This window comes from Stylophora pistillata, chromosome 4 (assembly GCF_964205215.1).
Source record: "Stylophora pistillata chromosome 4, jaStyPist1.2, whole genome shotgun sequence".
NCBI lineage: Eukaryota > Metazoa > Cnidaria > Anthozoa > Scleractinia > Pocilloporidae > Stylophora > Stylophora pistillata.
Genome location: NC_142522.1, coordinates 41,442,508 through 41,461,554, shown reverse-complemented (window position 1 = coordinate 41,461,554; position 19,047 = coordinate 41,442,508). Strand labels below are relative to the sequence as shown.

The following is a 19,047-nucleotide window of genomic DNA, read 5'->3' as shown; positions in this document are numbered from 1 at the left end:
AGCCGTAAAATAGGAAAAAACTATAGAAAAATCAAAAAGGAAAATAAAAGCGAGGAATATATCGTATGAAGTCTCCTTTCCCTTTTATCCGTAGCTGCTTTGTAGTTTACGATCCATTTAACGCTGTTTTGGCGACTTTCTTTGTAACGCGTGTGGTGTTACCGGTCAACTATGTATTAAAAAAAAAAAAAAAAAAAAAAAAAAAAAAAAAAAAAAACTCGAGGCTGGCAACTTCAACCAGTCTCGAACAGCAACCGTCACCACTCGAAGGTCGATAAATTTCGAATTCTCATAAGGCAACCGATCTGGCTCAAATTTCCACCCGCGAGAGCGTTTAGCTACTACCTAACCAGTGGCAAAAGCTTCCAAATTCCGCTGCATCAATCCAAGAGGCCCTCCGTTCTGGTTAAATTGCTTTGTAGGTACGCGTAATTTTTTCTGGCTCTAAGTTACAATGCAAATTATGGGCAGGGATGATCCATTATTTTTTTAGTGCAAAACGTACACTTGAAGGGTTAATTATGGAATGTTGTTCTCTACGAACCGCTTTGAGAAAATGCACTATAAATTTAAAGGGCCTCATGTTTTAACTCCTTCTCTTCCTCAAACTGTAAACTCTACTATAATCATGTTCTGAATAAAGTTTCACTCGTAATTCTGGTTTGACTCATAGAGGTAACGTTACGTGACATTTTGACTCATAGCACATTCCAGAATTTGAAGAAGCTAAACAGAATGTGGGTATAGTGTCTTTAATTTGAGACAGAGATTATGGACAATAACAGCCAGAACATTATAATCCAGAAAACAAATAGAGAAAAATAATAAATATGATAATTCTATTCAGGGTACATCATGTAGAATGGTTTCAAATGTGCAGAAGGTTTCCGAACAGTAATTTTCGATAAAACGTTAATGTAGTGCCCCTCCCCCTCCTCTCTCCCTTTTAATAGTTAATAGCAGACTGAGCTAAACCATGATGTACTTCGCGGAATGCTAAAATCCTTCTTAATCCTGAAAAGGACAAAAATCATGACGATACCGTATTTTGTAAACATCAGCTCATTCCTCAGCAGCATGCATCCATGGGTGAAGAGTACAAGAAGGACGAGTAATCGCAACATATGCATTACTCTGATTATGTCACAATGAACTAATTAACTTCGTTTACTTTGATGTTACTTCCTTAGTACTTTTAATTGCCAGATTTTTCAGCGGGAAACAAAATTTCGCTAAGTGCGTTCAAGGTCTTCTCAAGCGGACTAAGAAGCATCGAGCACTTGTAAGTATATCCACTGAAACTGAATTCAAGTTGAAGCCGCTTCCTTTCCTCATTTTAATTATCTTTAATCTTCTCAATGTCGTCGTTGTTTTTTGCAAAAGAAACAAAAAAAAAAAGAAGGAAGATAACCGACGGAAGATGGATGCATTACTTTCACCCGAGATGACAAAGGCTCGTGCTATGTGAAAAGAAATTGCTTTATCGCAACGGAGCATCATGCCTTATAATATTTCCATCTCATCACCTGACGAGAAAGAGTAGCATGCATTCAGAACGTTACGATCTTAGCTGAAACAGATATCCATTCGATACCTAATCACTAAGAGTGACTTTCCATCATCTCTGCAGAGATCACAGTGTAAATCCAATTGGAACTTAACTTCGGGCACTTTTTCTGGTTTTAGTGGTATGAAGGAATTGTAGGTTAATAAATAGATATTACTCCAAGGAAAGTGCCCAGGAACGATTTTTATTCACAAGTTGCGAGTGAGTTTTTTGATGCATCGGCGGGAGCAAGTGAATAGAAAATCGTTCAAGCAATTCTCATTTTATTTCATAGATCCTTAATCTTTTTCTTATTGGCGCACACATTTCATAGATTGTGAGCGAACGACTGTCAAAATACGTCGTTCGTCTAATCAGCGACCCAAACGATAGCACCTCACAGAGCAAATCTCAGTAGTGAAATATACGGATAAACGCATCTTACTACAATTAGTTGTAGAACAATGTTTTTATGACCAGTAGGAAAGGTAGCGGGAAAAACAGGCTTTAGTGGATTTTGAAGGGGACGATTCTCAATTGCGTTGAAATGTGTTCATGCACAAAAATGGATTATGTACTTACTGACTGAGTGGGAGGGCCGAACGGGAAAATATTTGGCTCGAGGTAATGACGTAACGGACCGACACAAGCTACAAGAGCAAGAACAAATTATGCAATCAGAGCTTTGACAAGAAACCTTTAATTCCTTGAAAAACACCACTCTTTTTCTTCATTGTTGTTTTCCTCTACCCTTTTGCAGCAAAGGGACGCGAAGGCAGTAGGGATGGATGATTTTTTCAGGAGAGGCTCATGTCAACCTGTCCAGCCCTGCACTCGTCAGCCTTTACTCAGTGTGGTTTTCTATGGGATTGCGCGAGCAGGGCCAGAAGATGATAATTATTTTTTTATCTGCTCTTTAATGATTGGTGAAATATATTTACATCTATATAGTCCTATGATGTCTTACAGATACACTTCTTGCTTTTATAAATTTCCTATTCTGTAAGATACTTAAACTATTGGGGTCTCGCACACATTGGTCAGATTACACTACGCCAATACACCAATCTATACGCTGACATATAGGTTTTTTTTTTTTTTTTTTTTTTTTTTTTTTTTTTTTTAACAACTCAACAGCGCTTCTTGACGCGTAATCAAACAAATATATTGGTATTCAATGGCTATTTAACTACGTAAATGTCAAATAAAAACTCTAGTGGGTAAAAGCCTTGGATGTTTTTCAAATTGTTTTTTAAACACGATCACCCGTCGAGGAAATGAGAGATTGGGAAGAGTGAAACGAACAATTTAAAACAATATTCACCTAATGCTAATGCTGTTATTTCCAGAGAACACAACGTCTAAGGTTTTAGTTTTGTACATGAACTAACAGAAATTACTCATTTTCACGATGCTAACTAGGTAGAACGTGACTAGTTTCTAAGCAGTTTAGTACAGTTAGATTAGGGAAATCAAATACAATATCAGGAGAATTGTAATTAAATTCCCAGGGCACATCCAAGCTTTCTCTTCTTATTGGTAATGTAACAGATGATTAATACAGACACGATTTGCCTGTTGAAACTGGTGTTCACCATCCGGAGACCTGCTCTTAAGAGGCCATTTATTTAATGGTCAAGTATATGAGTCATTCGTGAGTCTTGGAATGGGCCTTAGTATAGCTTTAAATCAAATAGCATACAGTTAGATCTCCGATGAAAAATGTTTCCTCGTTCTTTTACAAATTATAATTAACCTTGAACTCATTTTACAAGTGACTTTAAATTTATACTTATGTCCATTTAACAATCAAAAAGTAAATAATGACAGCGAGGAATTCATTAATCTTCGTCAAAATAATTGCTGAAACTTACGATTTAGAGCGGCGATTCAAGGAGGCTGAGAGATCTCTTCACGCACTTATTGAAAAAAAATTATTTGGATATTTCAATCAATTTATCACCAATTTTCTTTCCACCGACGTGCCAATGATAGTATTTTTCTCCACTTAGAGTGAAAGGGCCCAAGAGCCTCCTGAAAACTCTTTTATAAATGTTGACAGACATATAATAATCGAACAAGTAAATAATAAAGTTTTGTCCTTCCCACCCCCTCCCCCTGCCGTGGACTCGAATTCCAATTGAAATTTAGCCGATTAAATAACGCTAACTCAGCTTCTTAACGTTAACTCGCACTGATAGGACGCCTGCACAGCAGGTTAAAGCTAAGCTAAAGCCAGTAGTGGTCTAAAATTCAAAGATATGCCCATGAAAATTTATCAATGATGATGATCACTCAAATTGTTTAATATCACCTGCTACCTCATGTGCTTTCATCTCGATATTATGCATTGATCCATTTGACCTAGCCATGAGATTTGAAGTTGTTCTTGAATAAAATAAAAGCTGAAAAATAACTGAATTATAAATCAACCACTTTCTGTTCTCAGTGAAAAAGAGGCAAAAGGATGAGAACGAAGGATGTCTTGTTACGATTAGTAGAAAGTTGCTTCTCCCTCGAAGCAAAACCACACGAATTCGTCATCGTTGTACGCTTCAGCTTTAAATTTGAAGGTTCCCTATGAGTTCAGAGTAAGAAAGTAAAGAGATTGAATTAGAAAAGCAACAACACAGCGCAATTTTTTTGATAACGCGAAGCTAAAACTTTACTGGTCTAGAGAAAGTTTTACGTCAGCCAAAACAATCATCATGAAAATCATAGAAAAATAAAATTGAAAAGATCTATTTTTTTCTATTGAAAATGTTCTTCACAATTTACCTTCAAAAAGCCAGTTGATAAAAATGGAATGTAGCCATCAAAACTCTCTGTATACATTTCTAGGAGAATAAAACACAAGATTCGCCAATGACTTGGTAAGGGAATCTCTGCCAGTCTGGGTCTCTACAGTTGCATTCTTTGGTTGGTTTGGTTTTATTGTCTAAGAGCGATTTGCTGTGGCTGTTTGGGGTTTGTTTGAGGTTGGGAATATAACTATAGCTGATCTTTAGTGTGTTGCGGTTGAAGATCTTGTGTAACACATTGTCCTTGGGGAATTCCTCGTCAAGTATCTTTAGAAATACACGTCCGATGTTGGTTTCTACATTTCTACTTTACGGTGGATTGTACCAAATAATTTCTCTCTTTCGTTTTCATTTCGGAGGGTGGGTAGAGGTTTGAGGAGAAAATGTAAGTTTATGCTTGTATTCGCTGTTGTTGAGGGCATTCTGGTAGAGCGGCGCTGCCTTGTTGAAGGATTCTTCATCGTATGAAATCTATGACAAATCGGTCTTAGACAATAAAGCCAAACCAACCAAAGCATGCAACTGTAGAAACCCAGCCGAGTCTCCCATGGGTAGAAACTGCCTCAAGGAATCATTGTCTATCAAGCGACCGTAACAACCGAACACGACAAACCCTCCAAAGCCTATAAAGCCCTGATAGAAAACTCCTTCAAGATACGATATACCAACCACAAAGCTTCATTCAACAACCCTAACAAAAGACACAGCACTTAACTAAGTAAACACGTCTGGAACTTAAAAGGCATGAACATAAATTACACGATTTCTTGGAAGATTCTAAAGCTAGCCGCTCCATACAACCCCGTCTCAAACCGCTGTAACTTCTGCCTCAGGGGAGAAGTGCTTTATAATTGCAAACCCGACTTAGCCTCTCTTAACAAATGAAATGAACTGATAACCTCATGTAGACACGCTAAAAAATTCCTCCAAAAAAATTTCAACACCTATCCTGTCGCGCAATAGCCTCTTTGTTTGTTAAATTTTAGCTCTTACCTTTGATGCACGCCCGTCTGTGTTTATTTATTATCACGCTAAAATGTTAGACATTTTGTTGTTTAGTATTGCTGAGTATTTCTACTCGTTATTTTTACGGCAAAACTCGTAAAAATACTCAGCGATTCTACATAACAAAACGTCTGGTAAGATATATTTATTACCATATTTTTTGATAGAATCACATCCTCTTTTCGCGATCTAATTAGCCGCTATTGGACTCAAATTGAAAATGATTCATAACAAGTTAAGATTAACACACAACCCCCCCTAGGAAAAAAGACCAAGCAAACGAGCAAATTTGAAAAAAAATTAAAGTTCTCTCTACCCTAAAACGTTGGACAGCTATTAAAATTAGAGTAAGTCTTATGATTTCATTTACAGCCAAGTATCTTTGATCTCCAGTTAAATGAGAAACGCCCTTTTGTTGAGAGCGAATAACGCAATGGAGATCTGAAAGCCAAATACATATCAAGGGGTGCCCATAATGCTACGATTTGGCTTTACCCTCGGTACTTTTCTTCCATTCTGATTAGGAGATACCTACCACCAGCCGCCAAATTGCAAAAGATTTTCTTTGGTGTGCAGTTGACCATGTCAGACCCTTTCCAAAAGGGTTTTCCATCTTGATGGGTCACAATAAAACGCAGTGTGTAATCTAATACGTCCACAGCTGTGGAAAAGTGGTGATAGAAAGGTCGGATTTACAGTGGAAAGAGCTGACGCTCTTTTAGGCTATATTAGTGTGTACAACATTTACGAAACGATTGAAAGGTTTTTTTGTGAGAGATTCTCGGAGTAAATAACGAGGAGAGCAAGAATGTAGGGTATCACTTGCCGATGATTCTCAAATTAAATAAAAAGGCTTAAGAATTTTTAACGATTAATGCATCTGTAAAGTTTTTTCCCTCTAGTGAAGAATAGAAAAGTACTTAAGAGCGACTTTTTTTCAATACTGCGTGAGAGGTGGCTAATCGACTAAAAATTGACTCTCCTCATATTTCAGTAAGAGATGCCTTATAGTCAACTTAGAAAAGTGATCAAGTTTTTTTTTTTTTTTCTCCCAGACTTGCTTCTTTATTACATTAAGCGCGAAAGAAAGCAAGCTCCCATCAATTTGACAAATTTGTGTAGGAGGGATTGAGGTATGGCTTAAGTGCCCCTGTCTGAGAAAGTGTTCCAGGGACCAAAAGTTGTGATCGACTGATTTGGCTGAAACTTAACCCAAAAGTTGAGAGTGATAAGATATTTCAATAGCCGCTTTGGCTATCTTCTCTGACTGTTTGTTCTTGAGTTTCAACTGGGGGGAGGAGGTCTATTTGTGGCTTATGGTGCACCAAAAACTCATCCTTCTAGGTGGCATTTTGAAAATGCTCTAAAACTCCATTGGTAAATTGTGCTACCAAATAAATTTTACCATGGACTCTACTATAGTGGAGCTTTGACTCCATTAAATGTAACTTTGTTCTCGACCGATTAGACAGAGAGAGGCCTGGGGCTAAAGTTAGGTCAAATTTGAGGTAAAAATCATCGCCTTCTTGCATAACTTTCATACCAAATCCTATATGTACTTAATTGACTAATTTATCAAAATCAGTTGAGAAAAATTTGGCTTATTAAGGTTTGTTACGTTTTTGGCGCAAACTCTCCGTGCCCCTCTAAGGCGAAATAAGATAGACTTTTGAGCATGATTCATGCTCTAAACAGACCAGAGTCTTTAGATAAAGCCTTTATATTTTGTGAGTGAAAATGAAACATTAAAGCCAAACCAATGTTATTATCAAGAAATACCTCGACCCATAGCTTACAATTACTTTGAGAAGGCCTCTGATTAACACTACAAACACCCGGGTTTAACAAAATAAAGGTATTTTTTTTCTTGTGTCAGCCTTCTTAATTACAGCGGCTGTACAAAAGAAGACAAATGAGCAGTTGCCGCAAAGAATAACTCAGTTACTAACTAAGCGCGAGGGCCGTAACGAGGATTATTGGCCCAAATCGTTGTAGTACGGAGCGACCGCAGCGAGGTCCGTACAAAAATAACCGAGGGTCAATATTTCCCAATAAAGTTCATGCAAGTGATGTTACTAAGTATATTATCATGGCTTTCGGGAAAACTTCTTAATCTTAATTTTTTGGCCACGCTATCAAAAATATACTGCTTATGAGCGCTTCCGTAGAAATGGTCCGTATGGCGAAATCCAGGCCGAGCAAGAACTTATCAGAATGCTCAGATTTGTCTCAAGACTGTCCTGCCATATAGTAACTTGTTATAACCTTCAGGCTCGAGATATTTTCGTAGATAGTTCATGTTCTCACTGAGCTTTTTTATTTAAAAATACATGTCCTTGAAACGTTTTATCTCGTGCTTGCCTTTTTCTTCTAGAAATTCATGATCACAGGTCACACATGATCACAGGTTGGTTGTATTGTTAAAGGTGTGGTCGTCAACTCAATCGAGTTAGTTTTGCTCAGCTACCGCACTAATTGGTTTCCTTCTTTTAGATTTTGATCCTCAAAAATATTGAATTGGTGTTAGGAACGTTATCCACCGATTAAACGATAATCGCAGCTTCAACATCCTGAGAAACCCCCAGACTTTTGATTGTAGTCCTTTGAACCTTACCAGGGTGGGGTAGGGAATTTGATCCGGAAGTGTCAAGTCTTTCCCGTGGAATACTGGTGGTTTACCTTTTAACATAGAGGTACTTCAAGCAGATGGTTCGGAATATAGAGGCTATAAGGTCTAGGTTTTGGAACTTGAATAGTCAAATGAATGGCTGGCCGTGCCTTTCGCAAAAGATGTGACAATGAAATGAGGGTCTCAATGGAAAGACGGCTTTCACGGCTAACGATTACATTTTTGGCCATTTTATACTTCTAATGCTAATTTTTTTTTACGGTTACATTATCTTTAATAATCACGATTCAAATTTGTCAATTTTTACGCCTAACGGCTATTTTTGCCGTTTTACGGTTAACAAATTCGCCAAGGTTAGCTATGCAAGGCTAGTTTACTGTATCGCTTACTTCTGAAATGTGCTCGGAGTTCCGGATGTAACCAAGGGGTGACTTAAATGACGATGTTGCGATTTTCACAAAGTTAAGCCTGGTTTATCCGTGCGGAAATGAAGAGCCCCAAACTAATTTTTATATCGTCGAGAACAACACTATTTCTACTTATCATGAGCGTAACCTGAACCGATTCTGAGTTATACCGCATGGGGAAAATGATAATTGCAAATCTGCTTACGAAATGCGATTTTTGGATTTTGAATATTGGTGATTTTTATAGCGTTCCGTGATATCAAAATTAAATTAAACGGTCCCGTTTTAGACTTAAGCCATACCTCAATCCCTCCGACACAAATTTGTCAAATTTATACGAGCTTGCTTTCTTTTGCGCTTTTCATGAGCAAAGTTGATTTGCCTCTACTCGGGGCACTGATTTTTGCCATTTTGTTTTGCACGCCGTTGACAAATGCTTAATTTTAGATACTTGTGGCTAAGACAGCACACGCACGTCTGTTTTCCTTTGTCATCGAATATAATCCTTTAAACCAATTAGCGCTGGGCCAATGAGATGAGAGCTAGCCTTTTAGCTAGGTGATCGGGGAGAAATCAAAAAGTAGAGAATTCTGTTATTGAAGCAGTGTGATCGTGTCTCTACAAATAGAAAATAGCCTGTCTTAAACAGGATTGCGCCTTACAGTAGCACGCTAACCCACGGTGAAAGACAATTTGACGGCTACAGACGCTCGTTTCAGTTTTGGTGAATTTTCTATGGTAAAGAAGCAAGTCTGGGGAAAAAAACCTTAACACGTTGCTAAGTTTACTATAAGGTATCTCTGGGAAAATATATGAAGGTCTTCGATTTTCGACATTACAGAATCGCGCCCATTGAAAAGCGTCGCCTGGGAAAAGTGAGGTATCCATGATGCTTTGCAGGCGGAATGAGGTTGCAAAAGCTCACCGCCAGCTTCGGTCTCTTAAGATCTGAATTGACGAATTCCCAAACGGGAGCTATGAATTTCGCTTGCGTCCGTTCAGAGACAATGGAGATACAATTGAAGCAATTAGTATTGTTTGAAGGTGATGAAACGAACTGTTGTTATGGTAAAGCTGAGTTGGAACTGAGCGTGTACGTACGTGGAGCAGGAATTTACAACGTATACTTTAGCTTTTCGAAAAGTATACAGACTTTCCCGACGTATTAAGTGAAACGAGCGAAAAAGGAATATTTCATAGCGAAATCGATGGTCGAACCTCGTAAATCTGCCGCATTTCAGTCGTAACATATTCTGATTTGTCTATGAGCCGAACTCACCTATAAGCCGAGACCCTAAACTTCGGTCTGTTTTATTTGGGTTCTTAAAACATGTGAATTGAAAATACTCGGCTATAAGCCGAGACCATATTCAGAGAATTCCATTCTCGAAAAAACTGAAATCAACGCAGAAGTTTCGAAACAGAAAAGTGTTTCAGTGCAGTATTGCCGTCGAAAACAATTACGAGATAACCAGAGAGTACGTCATCACTAAGTCTATGGTCCGCCTTTGGAGGAAAGATCAAGAGAACCTCTTTAATGGAGAGCTCAAGATGTCAGCGAAACGCATAACGATGGGCCGTTACACTCCGAAATATCCGCGGCTGGATGAGAGATTACTTGACTAGTTTACAGGTTAGGGAAGCCAAGGTAAGTTTTCTTGCTACTTCTCGCAGATTTCAACACCGTAATATGTGACGAGTTTGTTTACCAATCGTGGGAATGGGCAGTTCCGGTTGCTCAGTTTCGAAATTCTTAAAACACTTTCGCGAGATCTATACCTGCAGAATTTCTAACACTCTAGACGCACTGAAGATGAAGCAATCTACTCGGAAGAAACAGCAGAACTAGCGGATAAGGAGGAGATGGACGACGAATTCGACGCCGACACCAAGGACGAACAGTAAGCGGTATTTACTAAGCCACCACATAAATAAAGTCAATCACCAACTTCAACTTGTTTTGTTAATTTATTTCTGCATGCAATATCTCGGCTTATACACGAATATATCTGTTTCTTTTCAATTTGCTGTTTGGAAAAAAAAGTTATGTACGGAAAAACAATCAGCTATAAGCAGAGAACCCTTCTCAAGCTCGAATTTTCGAGATTTTGGTAATGTTTTATGAAAACATCGCTCGGCTTGAATATGTGATCGATTTTTAAACAATATCGTCTTATCAAGATTACGGCTATTTTTCTTCGATGAATAGCGCTATGTTGCGGTTGTCTGAGCAAGAAACAATACTTGCGAACACGGCGTACACGGGGGATTACATGACTGACAGTCAGATTGACAGGCCTGCATAAAGTTACGCATGCTCTCTTTCTCTGTTCTAGCTCAGTTGCATTTTCCCGTGCGACGTTTTTCAATGGGAGCGATTTCGTAATGTCATGTGCCACATTTTTCGATTTTCACTCAGTCAATTCACATTCGCTCTCAATATTTCATATGTTTGACACTTTTTTAAAGAAATGTAAATTTGATTCCCTGTTGACAAAATTATTTCAATTATATTTATTCTTGGGAAAATGGTAACTCGATAAATATGTCGAATAATGTAGCTTGGTCACGGCAGCTTTCCGTATCACTTACTAACCTGCAGTAAAAGTAAATGTGACATTCACTGGTTCATCCAGGGATATCACTGGAAAGGGAGTCACGTGGAACTTTAAGGTCTTATCTGGTGGACCTGAAACAGAGCAACCACAAAAAATCACCATTTCTTCACCTATGCCAATGCAATAGCTGTCACAGAGCTAGTATTTGTCCGACAAGGCCTAGATTCAAATTATTCGACTTTATGATCGGTGCAATAGAATCAAACTAAATAAAAAAATTAAAAAGATGCTGGAATGTAATTTAAGAAAATGGTAACAATGCAGTTTCTTATTGTCCACGAGCCTGTTAAGGCAATCGATAGTCGATACACCACAGCATTTATTAGCTTACAATAAAAATCCCCACGGACTGCGTAGAAACAGTAAACACAGATATAAACTTGTGGAACGGTTATTTTTGTGCAAAAATTTTCGACGTGGATTGACAGGCGCTCGTAGCTCTCTTTTAGTTGAGTAACCAGTGGCTTGTTTTTCGCTGATCTTATTGGCGATTTTGTTAAAATTTACGAAAGTATAAAGTGTTCTAAACATTTCACATGAAAGGGGATGTGGTTCGAATTTCAAACGCGCATAGGACCATCGGATTTACTTAGGGCTGAGTGAGTTGTTGATCATGAGCGGATTGAGCTCAGATAACGTCCCAAATTGTTATGAACGAATTTTTATTTACACCAATCGAACTTTGAAATTTGAAGAAATCAATTCATTCTGTTCTTATTGCTGAGATTGTTATTGTTTGAATATCGAAACTGTCAGTGTGTCGATCGTCGATGCAATCGAGCAAAACAAAACAAAAAAAAAATCTTTGGGATCCGTAACTACCTAGATCAAGGTCTTTCTGCGGAAATGTGTGTACACGATAAGGGACTGTTCTGAGCCTTTATCAAGGTTCTCTTTATTTGCCTTTTTGGTGTAAAGAATTGCTTTATTGACTCGCAGATACCATTCACGTGTGTGTGGTAAGAAAGTAAGGTGTGTATGGAAAGAAAGTAAGATATATGAAAATATAATTAATTTCTAATAATCAGAAACCGTATTTAGACACATTAGGCATAGCGCACCAGAACAATTTTTGCATCTTAGATTTTCATATTTAACACTAACAGTGTTGAATTATAATTCGTCGCTGCTCTTTCCGTGTTTAGAATTTTTTACTTACCGCAGTACTTTAAATTTTTGACTTCCATCTTATTAGCGAACGTCATACAGAATAGGAGGAAGGTGATGATCAGATGCAGACAAGAGGAAGCCATAACAACAGAGGAGTGCTTTCGATACCTAAAAAAAACAAGTCCACCATCAAAATAGGTAAACAAAACAAATCATGAACCAAAAGGGAAAAATATGATTAATGAGTGATTAATTAATTTTTCTGTTTTATATTAAGCTTAGAAAAAACCAGGAAAGATTTATTACTCGACGTTTCGGGGTCATCGTGACTCCATTATCAAGAGACTAGTTTAAAAACATGCAAATAAGGAAAGGTACAAGAATAGCATAAATTAGACTGAACGGCTTAAACAAACACCTTGGCGCGGATGGAATCCGTTTGCACGTTCAGTGTTGGCTTACGCATGCGAATATACAACATTTCATTAACAAGGCAATCAAATTTGCCGTTACATTTCGTGATGACGTTGAATTGCTCGATCAAGCGTTCAGGCATTTCACTATTGTGCTGGAGGTGGTAGTGTTTGTAGATAGAAGATGATTTCCTTTTGTGCCCTTCTACGCGCTCGTGTAAGTGACCACGAGTCTAATTTATGCTATTCTTGTACCTTTCCTTATTTGCATGTTTTTAAACTAGTCTCTTGATAATGGAGTCACGATGACCCCGAAACGTCGAGTAATAAATCTTTCCTGGTTTTTTCTATGCCTTTGCTTTAGCAAATCCCTGCTGATCAAGTATATTAAGCTTGACGTCAAAAACAAATCATGAACTGAAACGAAAAAAATATGATTAATGAATGATTAATCAACCGTTCTGTTTTATATAAATCTTGACGTTTAGACTGAAAAAAGTCTTTTGATAGCCTTTCGAAATAGCGATCTTTTCGCGAACTGGTCATTGAATTTTCTTTCCAGTTCTCATTTTATGATTTGTTCTCTTGCAAAACTTTTTTTCTGAACCACAGTGCCTGACCTCTCTAAATGGATGAAAATTTATCTCAATGATCGGTCATCTTTTTCATTTTTCCGTTTCTCTTCTCCCCTTTATCTGTTAGTTGAATAGTTGGTCAGTGGTTCTCTTGTGATAATTTCATATTATCTCGACTCAACTTTCTTCTTCGCTTCACTGAGTTGAAAAACCTGCATATCGTGTGACGTTTTTGACTTTGTTCTTTTATCTTGAATCGATGTCATATTTGAAGATTTGGGCAATTACGTATACAAACTCGTACCATCTTGTTAACCTCGCATATGTGGGCATGAAAAGAATGATGTTATCGAATATTTTCCGACTTTACCAGCTGACTTGATCACCTCACTATTTTCTGAAGCGATGAAAATAAGTATTGACACTTTAATAGAGCAAACTTAACAGCTCCTACGATTTCCATGACGCTTACATGGTAAATCATTATTTAGTATCACATTTATTTTAAGCTCATGACAATTACAGAATTTGTAGAGATTAAAAGTGACGTTACGCGTCATGCGTCAAAAGGAACTGTCGTTGATGATCGCATAGAAAGCATGACAGCTGTGGTGTCGTCTATGCGAACTAGTCTCCTGTTTTTAATTAACTAAATATCGCCAAGGGTGGCTTTATATCTTTTTTCCCGTTAATGTCATAAAAACATAACATTTCGTAAGTAACACGAAATCATAAGTTGTGGTAGGTCAGAGTGCCTGCTGAATTCGACAGTGAAGTATGGTCTCCTATGGCATTCAAAGCTCTCTTACTTCATGGTTCATCCGAATTTTTAAAACTATCCTGTGAGATACTTTGAACTTTTTTCCCTTGTATCTTGGAACACTGCTCACATTTACCAGGTGACCTAGTATAATGGCGGATTACCTACCTGGCGTAAAAGAAACTCGCTCGGCGAAATATGGTGAGTGAATCGTGGTCAAGTGTAAATGGATGTGAAATCCTCGGTTCACTTCCATTTGCACTTTGCGAACTGATTTAAAAGGAGGGTGACGTAGTGTATAGCCTGGAGGGTATTGGTGAATAATAATAATAAACCATCTCCAGTGATTTCTAATTCACTTTGCGCACCATATTATACGATGAAACATCTGAAACACCTTTGCCTTTGTCCTTGCTTTCAGCTTAAAGGGAAAACTCCAGGAGCCTGATTTTTTTTTGCTTTTTTTTTTTAGTTTTTTTGTTTTGTTTTCTTTCTTTCAGTTTCGTCTGTTTGTGTACTAACAATCACTTCCCATTATTATCTTCTTACAAGGGCCAGGTCATGCAGAATGAACCCTCGTTTAAACCATGAAACAGCTGAAACGCTAATGCCTTTGTCCTTGCTTTCAGCTTAAAGGGAAAAATGCCAGGAGTCACACTTTCGTTTGCTTGTATACCTGCACTCACTTTCGATTAATTGATTTCTTTGTTTTTACGAGGGCCAGGTCATTTGGAATGAACTCTCGTTCAAAATGTTTGTCTTCCTTTTTTTTTTTTTTTATCTCCAACTAAACAAAAGCTGTAAACTGCTATCTTTTCTTATTTGATATTATCATGAAAATTAGCGGCTGTCAAAAACCCCCATAGATAAACTAAGAGTATAAACTTTCTGATCGACTCGTTAATTTTGTTTCAAGATTTCAGTAATTTTCAGTTTCCAAAACTGCAAATTCGTACAGCCCACAAATAAGAAGAACACACAAGCGCAATTAAGAACTTTTATTCAGTCAACCAACGCTACAAAGGGTAAGGATTATCGACTGGTAATGGTGCCTGTAAGTCACAAAAATCCCCATAAAGGCAAGTATTTTCATAAGCACTACACGTATGCGTGCAGCGACCGGGTTATACGAGTGCACTCCGGTAAACCCTGATCACGAAAAGCTCGAACATTCGAAAGCACCCGTGCCTCCTCAAGGGTAACAGTTCTTCGATGGATTTTTCATGACTAATCATTACAGTTGTGCATTCGCCAAACTTTCAGCAATGTATTAAATTAATAGTGAATTTTTTCAGATTCACTCTATATTCCGAAAGAAATGGCACCCATCAAACCATGTATTTGTGCTGATTAAGTACTTTTCAAGCAAAATGTAAATGTAAATGAAATGTCATGAATGCATATGAATTACTTAATTAATCTGGTCAAATAGACCGGTTTCGAGCGAGAGGAAAGAGTCCTGATACTGTTCCTTCGGATAACCCTTCCTTCTTTCATTTGAATATCGCAGCCAGGAATGAAGTAGGCTTGGGGAAAATCAACAATTGAGGCTGAGCAACTTGGAACTTTGTCTTCTATCTTGGTAAAAGCATGGATTGAAGCAAAACAAGTTAATTGACCGAAGCCAGGTTCATTAACTCTTCTAAAATTCAATTTTCATTTTTCAGACCGTCTGACGATTTCAAAATAATTCGTCAAAATAGTGATTGTTTGCAACTTTGACATCGCCTGCAAGCAGAGCCACTTAAAGCTTTGTTGAGGTAACATTGTTCTTTTCTTTCAAATTCTGAATATCGTTTTCAAACATACAGTGATGGGAAATTTAGTCAAAGCGTGGAATAACCTTATGCTGCAAATTTTCCTTTATTCACATATTTGAATAAAGACCCACTTTATAAGAAAGACCCAGAACTAGCTTAATCATATATTTCCATTCATAAGCAGCGCTAACCTTCAAGCACGGTTTTTACAATCGACTCGCGCGATACCATAACATACATAACACAGCCGTCTTGTTTAACACACATTGATGATAAAACTTTCAACTTAACTAGATATGCAAATTCTCTGAAGGATATGGGGTCTTACATTTAGATCAATGATAAAGATTACAATCATATGATCTAAGGCATATTTTACTGGATGGTTTGAGATAAAATAGATTCTTAAATCGTGTTTACATTTCTATAAATAAACGTTCTAATAATCTAGACTCACTCCAAGTGTTTCAAACTTGCCTTAGCTTAGCACCAAAATCATATATTATGCAGATAGAGGATCATTCATTTGTTAATTTTCACGGGATATATGTATTTTTGTTTCGTTTGAGCAGATGGGCAAAGCACATTCAATCCGATCATTGATATGCAATACTTTGGCACCTTTAGTTTCGGTGCTCTGGCTCGTGGCCTTCGGGTTCTGTTGTCTAACAGACTTTCATCCAGGAAGTTGTCAATGCAAACCTTTTGGCCACCATCGAATCAGTATTAAGTGCCGCGGAATTACACACATACCACGTGACCTTCCACCCAATACGGCAATACTGTGAGTACCTTTATGCAACTACGTTTTTTTATAGGATCTTATTATGAAACTGAAAGACAAAAACAATTAATAGTCTTCCTCTCTTATCAGTCATTTTCTACCTCACCAATTCCTTATCAATTTTTTTCCTCTTAAGGGATTTGTCAAGCAATCAACTGAGCTCGATCCAGGAACATACCTTCAGAAATCTGAGAATGCTCAAGAAAATGTAAGTGAGCGAAAGAAGCTCGTTCATGTATCAATGTTCAATAATCGTTCCATAAGCGAGTTGAATAAGATAGTTGCGACTTTACGATTCAACGTGAGTTTTGTCAGCAGCGCCGCCGCATATCGTTTGGTGTTTGAAGAACCAACGAAGCTCCGGCGCAGCATCGAGTAACCTTTAACCATTCCCTTATCTATAGCCTATTTCTTTGCTTCTGTTGGAGCGATAAGCTTTTTTGGACAATAAATCAAATGCCAAGCGCAGTGTTTATTTGGTTAAACTTCAAATTAAGATACCTACCATTGAACAGGACTGCTTCGTTCTTTATGGCTTTTAAGATGACATTGCCTAGTTTTATTCCTTTATCTATTTACTTATTTAGTTATATTTATTCCTAAATACCTTTTTTAATTATTTATTCACTTGTCATTTGATCTAAAAATTGTGAAAGCTATTCTTATTGTTTTCTTTGTTTTACTTGAAGCAATCTCACCGGGAACAATGTATATAACTTGTATTTGTAAATATATAAATACCAATAGTATAATGTAATATGTATCTTACACTGTACAATATCAGCACGGAACAGAGATCCCGACAGCCTTCGCGCCTCCTTCCGTTCGTTGAATTTAGCCCCTATTCCCTGAAACAATTTTTTTCTCCCCAGAGATTTGTCACGGAACATGTTGAAATCTATACCAGTGAACGCATTCCAGAATTTGACGAAATTAACCTACTTGTAAGTAGATAACATGTATTCAAGGGTAATTATAACGAGAGAAGGGAATAAGGATCTTTAGATTCTGCGGCATAGAATATTTTCGATCACACATCACACAGTAATGTATGATAGTAATCATTTGGTTGGATGGCTGAAGGGGAGGAGTTTAAGTTGTAATGTTTTGATGACTAGCGTGATTTTACGCTCGAAAACTGGACTGAATTGATAGCTTGAGCTGAAGCTTTCATCATAGTAAAAAACCTAATCGGAAACAGGTAATTGAAAAATTATGTATAAGCATCTGAAAAAATCTCACCCAAGAATGTCAAACTACTCATTGGATTCGCCTTTGTAAGGCTCCATGAGCCAATGGATATGGGGAAACCTTTAGGAGGATCCCAAGGATGAGAGAAGCCCTCAATATGATTTGCACACATCAATGGTGAACTGTAGAATATTGTTTTCGGCGAGCCGCTTTAAGGAAATAAGCTATAGAATTAAACATACGTATGATGCACGATCCTCACAGAAGATAGCGCTATTTAAGCAATAGCGAAGATCAGACCTGAAAAAAATCAGGCCTGTACGGGACTCAAACCACTGACCTCTGCGATACCAGTGCAGCGCTCTACCAATTGAGCTAACAAGCCAACTGGGAGCAGGCCGTTAAGTTGATTCGTAATAAACCCGTGAAAGTAATAAATCAGATACAATGAAATATATGAACTTCATATATTTCATTGTATCAGAATTAAACATGTTTTTAGCCTCGGGATGGAAAGGCATTTGAATTTGAGAAGCATCCAAAAAATGTCCCTTGTCGTAGAATTCCATCTATCCCTGACCTCTTCGCTACCTCAGACTATGAACTCTGCTAGAACCATGTTCTGATTAAATTTTTACTCCTAATTCTGTTTTGACTTATAGACGTAACGTTGCATGATTTTTTAACTCATGGACGTAATAGTGCATTGCTTTCTCGTCAGAGACCTTGGAGGGAACCTTTTGGAGCATATTCCTCCGAGCGCACTCCAGAATTTGAAGAATCTAACAAGAATGTGCGTATAGCGATTTTAATTTGCGATAGATACTATGAACAATATCAGCCAGAGCATTATAAACTAGAAAAGGAATTGAGGAAAATAAGAAATGTGACAAATCTATTCAGGGTACGCCATGAGAAATTGTGGTTTCATAAGGCTTCCGAACAGTAATTTTGGGTACAACATTAATATAGCGTCCCTCTTCCCTCCCCCTCCTCTCTCCTTATGTATAGAAGATGAGCTAAACTGTGGTATATTTCACGGAATACAGAAACCTTTCTTAATCATGGAAAGGACAAAAATAATGGCGATACCATATTTTGTAAACATGAGCTCATGCGACAGCAACATGCATCCATGGGCAAAGAGTAGAAGAAGGACGAGCAATCAGAACATAGACGTTACTGTCAGTGTTTATTTCATAATAAACTAATTAACTACGTGTAGTTTGATGTAGCTTATTTAGCACTTTTAATTCCCAGATTTCTATGGGGCAACTATATTTCGCAGAGTGCCTTCAAAGTGTTCTCAAAAGAAATAAAAAGCGCCGTGTACTTGTAAGTATGTCCATCGAAACTGAATTCAAGATAAAGCAACTTCCCTTGCTCATTCTTTAGTTGCCGTAACTTTGGGCGACTTTGTGCGATTTAAGGCGACTTAATGCAATTTT

At 37.6% G+C, this 19,047-nt stretch overlaps 2 protein-coding genes across 13 annotated transcripts in view; one reads left to right on the top strand and one right to left on the bottom strand.

The window, feature by feature from the left end:
• Positions 1–3,250: 3,250 nt before the first annotated feature.
• On the bottom strand, positions 3,251–14,164 carry LOC148733786 (uncharacterized). The gene is made up of 6 exons (XM_088757277.1): positions 14,033–14,164; positions 12,166–12,284; positions 10,985–11,077; positions 5,888–6,013; positions 4,325–4,383; positions 3,251–4,124 (listed from the first exon to the last, which is right to left on the bottom strand). The coding sequence occupies exons 2-6, from the start codon at positions 12,257–12,259 to the stop codon at positions 4,041–4,043; spliced, it is 456 nt and encodes a 151-aa protein (XP_088613403.1). The 5' UTR covers positions 12,260–12,284; positions 14,033–14,164; the 3' UTR covers positions 3,251–4,040.
• The window catches only part of LOC111334130 (uncharacterized), a 31,924-nt gene continuing 22,155 nt past the window's right edge, over positions 9,279–19,047 (top strand). For 8 of the 12 annotated variants that reach the window (XM_088757271.1, XM_088757267.1, XM_088757270.1 and 5 more), the window contains exons 1-6: positions 14,275–15,624; positions 16,197–16,408; positions 16,545–16,616; positions 17,281–17,352; positions 18,321–18,392; positions 18,860–18,934. In XM_088757271.1, coding sequence (XP_088613397.1) covers positions 16,197–16,408; positions 16,545–16,616; positions 17,281–17,352; positions 18,321–18,392; positions 18,860–18,934 — 503 coding nt within the window. In that variant the 5' untranslated portion in view covers positions 14,275–15,624. Of the gene's footprint in view, positions 10,290–12,201; positions 12,315–14,003; positions 14,066–14,274; positions 15,625–16,196; positions 16,409–16,544; positions 16,617–17,280; positions 17,353–18,320; positions 18,393–18,859; positions 18,935–19,047 lie in introns of those variants that run through there. The other 4 variants (XM_088757265.1, XM_088757266.1, XM_088757272.1 and 1 more) reach the window with 4 other exon arrangements.